Source organism: Arachis ipaensis, chromosome B08 (assembly GCF_000816755.2).
Source record: "Arachis ipaensis cultivar K30076 chromosome B08, Araip1.1, whole genome shotgun sequence".
In the NCBI taxonomy this organism is placed as follows: domain Eukaryota; kingdom Viridiplantae; phylum Streptophyta; class Magnoliopsida; order Fabales; family Fabaceae; genus Arachis; species Arachis ipaensis.
The window spans coordinates 6276954-6281750 of record NC_029792.2 but is presented as its reverse complement, the minus strand read 5'-3'; the positions used below and the strand labels follow the sequence as shown (position 1 = coordinate 6281750).

The 4797-nt window shown below is 34.6% G+C and overlaps 1 protein-coding gene across 1 annotated transcript; it reads right to left on the bottom strand.

Annotated features, from left to right (window-relative positions):
• On the bottom strand, window positions 320–1615 carry LOC107611845 (protein FAF-like, chloroplastic). The gene is made up of 2 exons (XM_016313736.2): window positions 1491–1615; window positions 320–1368 (listed from the first exon to the last, which is right to left on the bottom strand). The coding sequence occupies exon 2, from the start codon at window positions 1353–1355 to the stop codon at window positions 540–542; it is 816 nt and encodes a 271-aa protein (XP_016169222.1). The 5' UTR covers window positions 1356–1368; window positions 1491–1615; the 3' UTR covers window positions 320–539.

Sequence of the window (4797 nt, the reverse complement as noted above, 5' to 3'; positions counted from 1 at the left end):
GGAGACTATGCCATTTGAGCTATTATTCATTGGCAAAAATTTGGAAAGATAGGAAATTCGAACCCGCAACCTCTTAATTGAGTATGGGGAGTCTATGCCATTTGAGCTATTACTCATTGGCTAAAAAATTTGGAAAGATAGGAGACTCGAATCCGCGAACTCTTAATTGAATATGGAGAGCCTATGTCATTTGAGCTATAACCTATTGGCAATGTAACTGTCAAATTTACCGTGTGCATACATGCACAAACATATACATAAATATAAATAGGTATAAATATAAACATGTTAATAATAAAATATGAAAAGAAGATAAGCATATATGAAATATATATGATGTTACACATAATAACTAAAGTATTATTGTCTCTTCCTCTGTCCAGTTAATTGACTTATTTGAACTAATTAATCAGCAGCTCCCTGAAAAGAGTGGAGCTAGCTGCTGGTAGAGACAAAACAGACATTAAGAGTGATATATATAATAAAAATTAAATAAGAGTGCATTATTATGGCTAATTAATTAATTAATCATCATGAAATTAAGTAGCAATGCAATGTGGTTCCCATAGTAGAAAAGACCTTCTAGAATCCTTGCAACTAATAATGCTCTTTGGATTATTATTATTATTGTGATGATGAACCAAGTAATCATCATCATCATCATCATCATCATCATCATCGTGATTTGCTTCATCTACTTCGTCATCTTCATCATATTCCTCTTCTTCATCAACAACAACATTGTCATCTTCCTCAAATTCTTCTTCTTCTTCTTCATTAGCAAAGGTAAGGACGAGACGACCGTCTTGGCGTTGAGCACAGAGCTTATTGTTGTTCTTGTTAATGCTTTTGTGAGGAGCAGCAGCAACAGCTGGCAAAGCTTCTAGAAACAGCCTCCCATTGCCGTCACGCCGGCGGGACAGCGTCCCAAGCGAAGGCAGCGGAGGAGGAAGAGAAGAAGGAGGTGAACGCGGTGCGCACTTGTTCACGACAACAAGATTATTAGCACAATGCTGTTCTGGCAGAGCCTGAGTTTGAGCCTGAAATTGAGTCTCGACGCGAGAAGGGACTGTATAAGAAGAAGAGGAAGAGAAGAGAAGATGATCGGAGCCGGTTTCGGATCCAAGGCTTTCAGTGCATATCTGGAAACTCTTATCACTGAGAGAGGGTTTTTTAGTCTTTGCAACATAATAAGGAGGAGGAGGTTTTACAATGCAATTCAATGAATTCATCAATGTTTCTTCTTCCATGGACTTATTATTATTGGACATCAAGATTGAACTCCAGCATGTTCCAACAAACTTCTTACTATTATTCTCTTCTTCTTCTTGCTTCTTCATTGCCGGCACCATCATCTTAATTAGTAAGCTGCATCCAACAAGTTATCATCAAAGTTAATTAATTCACAATAACAACGAACAAAGCCTAGCTAGTGATATTAATTTCAAAACCCAAAGCTTATTAAGAAAACACATAGATATATATAGTACCTGTGATTATTATCAACAGAAAAGTTAGGTTTGAGATGAGAGTTCAGGTGATGGTTGTGGTTAATTGATGTGAGGAGGAAATGGGGTATTTATAGGGTGCCAAATGGAAGAACCAATAACAGTATCTATCTACTGCCACGATTGAAAAATCTCCCTTTTCAGGTTTTCAATATATTTTTTTTTTCTTTTCTATTGCTTACGTTAGGGGCGAAAGGCAGAGGAAGATCTAAAAAGACCATCTATGAGGTGGTTAAACAAAATCTATATGTAAGCAGTCTCTCTATAAACATGATATATAACAGAGCACAATAACGTCATTTGATTCATATAGCCGACCCTACTTAGTGGGACAAGGTTTTGTTGTCGTTATATTGCTTACGTTAGGGTGTTAAATTTTTCATTTTTTCTATCATTAATATTATTAGTTGACATTTTTTCTTTTAAAATTTTTATTTTTTTTCTGTTCAATAATAACCCAAAAAATTGTTTTCTAATTTTATCACATGTCCATTTATATATAAAAGTCTATCACATTTATCATTCATTCATATAGTTAATCATGATACGTATACCAAATTAGATTTGAAAATGTTCTATGTGCGTAAAAATCAATTATTATATATTGTATATATTTATTTATATATTTTTTTAATTAAATAATTAAATTTATAATAGACTAAAAATTAAATTTATTTATAGTAATATAATAAAAAATTTATAAGATGTCAAATACATATAACATGTCAAAATATTGTCATTTATTAGTTTAAAAGTAATAATTAAGAGATTTAATTTATCTTTTTAATTAGTAAAAATTTAAATATATGTGTTATTTTTTAAAAAATGTCAAAAAGATAAAATATTTAAACTTTTTTATTTAAAATAAAAAGCATAATTTGAAGAATAAATTAAAACTCTCAATTATTTTTCTTAGTTTAATATACCACTAAACGTGTATTATTATTATTAGTAAATTAATGTACCATGCATGCTTGTCTGATCTTATCTTATATGTAATCAACACATGATGTCTTTTTCATTAGGTTCTAAACATACACTTGCTTTGATGACATATGGTAAAAATCAATAAAGCATATGTAGCTAATGATCTACCATTTTGGTGTAACAAACAAACAAATTAAAGCTCCTTTTGAATTAGTAAATAGGAGGAAATTAAAAGGCTCGTCTACTAAACAAAAGTGAGCACCACAATCCTCCATTCTCTCTAATACCCATCACCCACCAAAAACATACATAGTTTAATAATTCATAAAAAGTCATTGATTAACATCAATGAAACTATGAAAAGGGTAGTGAGGTCATTGCCACTACAACCATACTCAATGGAGAAAATAAAAGAAAAAGGCATGGCTATAATGTAGAACTATTATTATATATGTACATAAAAACATTTATTGGATGAAAATGGCTTAAGAGGGAAGCAAAGGAATCAACTTTAATTTTGGAGAGAGCAGTATGATTGGGCGGCTAGAAATCCCACAATCTTATTGCCTCGTGGAGAATCCGACACTAACATCTAATATTTGATTTCAGACTATAGTAATAGTGTATACCTTTCTTTTTCTTTTCTTTTTTTCCTTTTTACTTTTTGATGGTATATATATATAAATAATTTATTTAGAAATCATAATGGAATAATAATATGTGGAAATAAATGAAAGCGTGTCACGTCTAATCTTTTCGGACGGACACAAGACTTACTTCATTTGGCAGTCGCTCTTGTTTATGCTCCTTCTTTCTCACATTATTTTGCATTTGTGCATGAGTTTTTTTTAGTAGAGTATTATTTTTGTCTCTAATGTTTGGGGTAAGTTCTAAAATTGTTCCTAACATTTTAATCGTCCTATTTAAATTTCTAATGTTTTAAAATTGACTCAATGTTGTCCTGCCATTAGGGATCCGTTAACAGAATTGACGGCGGGACAAAATTGAGACGATTTTAAAACGTTTGGAACTTAAATAGGACGAAAACATTAGGGACAAAAATGATATATAGAAATAAATTTTAATTTTATCCTTCAATAATATCAATTTTTTACTATACATAGTATTCAATTATTTTTTAATCACATCTAAGTAAATTACACTTAATCATATTACTTCCATTTTAAATAAAGAGTAAACTACCATTTGTACCCACGAAAGTTGAAAACGCTGATATATCTACCCATAGAAAAAAGAAATTACCATTTGTACCCATAAAAAAATGTTTTTATAGACAAAATTATCCAAACCCTAAAAAATTATCTAAAATTCCTAAATTACCCTTCTCTCCACACTATCATCTCCTTCCTCCCTCCTCTCTCTCTCAATGTTCTCAGCCACCCAATCCCAGCATCAACCACAAACCACTGTCTAACCCTCCTCATCATCGTTCACCCTTCTCCGCTAGCAACGTCGCGGAACTCCGCCAGCCCAGGAGTACCGCGCCAGCTTCTCCTCGCCACCATCACCATCGGCCTCAAACCAGAGCCTACCGCGTCAGAGACCCTCCTCTTCACGCTACCTTATCGACGACGGCGGCATCAAAAGCTGCGAGAATGTCAGAGTCGAAGCAACCGCCGTTCCAGCAGACCTTGCAGATGGCGAGGCGGGCCTGCAATTTCAGGAATTTTCCCTTCATCTTTTGCAGAGCTTCTGTCACCAGCCTTGAGTTATACAAGATTCCAAAGTAAAACTTGCTCAAGAGTGAAATGGCGCTTCCTCTTCTTTTTCCTAGCCTCCGCAAGTTCCTGAAATCAAACAACAAAATGTTCCACCGATTCATAACAATAATAAAACATAGATTCAAATGCATTTGAAAGCAAATTGGTAACGTTTTAAGACCTTAGCATGAAGATGACGTTCTCGACCTATAAGGGGAGCCTTCTTGGTCTTGTCTTTAGGAACGGCGTCTAGTTTGCGTGTTTTGAGGGATTTGAAGGGTTTCTTAGAGGCAGAGAGTTTAGGAGCCTTAGAATGGGATTCATGTAATGCTTCGCATTAGAGTCCGAAGCTGGAATCCGCTTCCTCTTCTTGGTGCTTCCATCATCCTGCTTCTTCGCCGCCATTGTAGCTCAAGCTCTGAGCCCTGAAGTTGAGTTTAGTCGGAAGAAGAGAGGGCTCTGTTACGCAGAACATGAAGCTGAGGTTTTCGACTTAATGGTGAGAGTGTGTTAGAAACGGAAAGAGGGGTGGTGGCTGGGTGAAGAGGGTGGTGGTGGGATTTGAGATTAGGAAGGGAAAGAAGAGTGGTGGTTGTCCTATTTAAGTCCCTAACGTTTCTGTTAACGGATCCCTAACGACA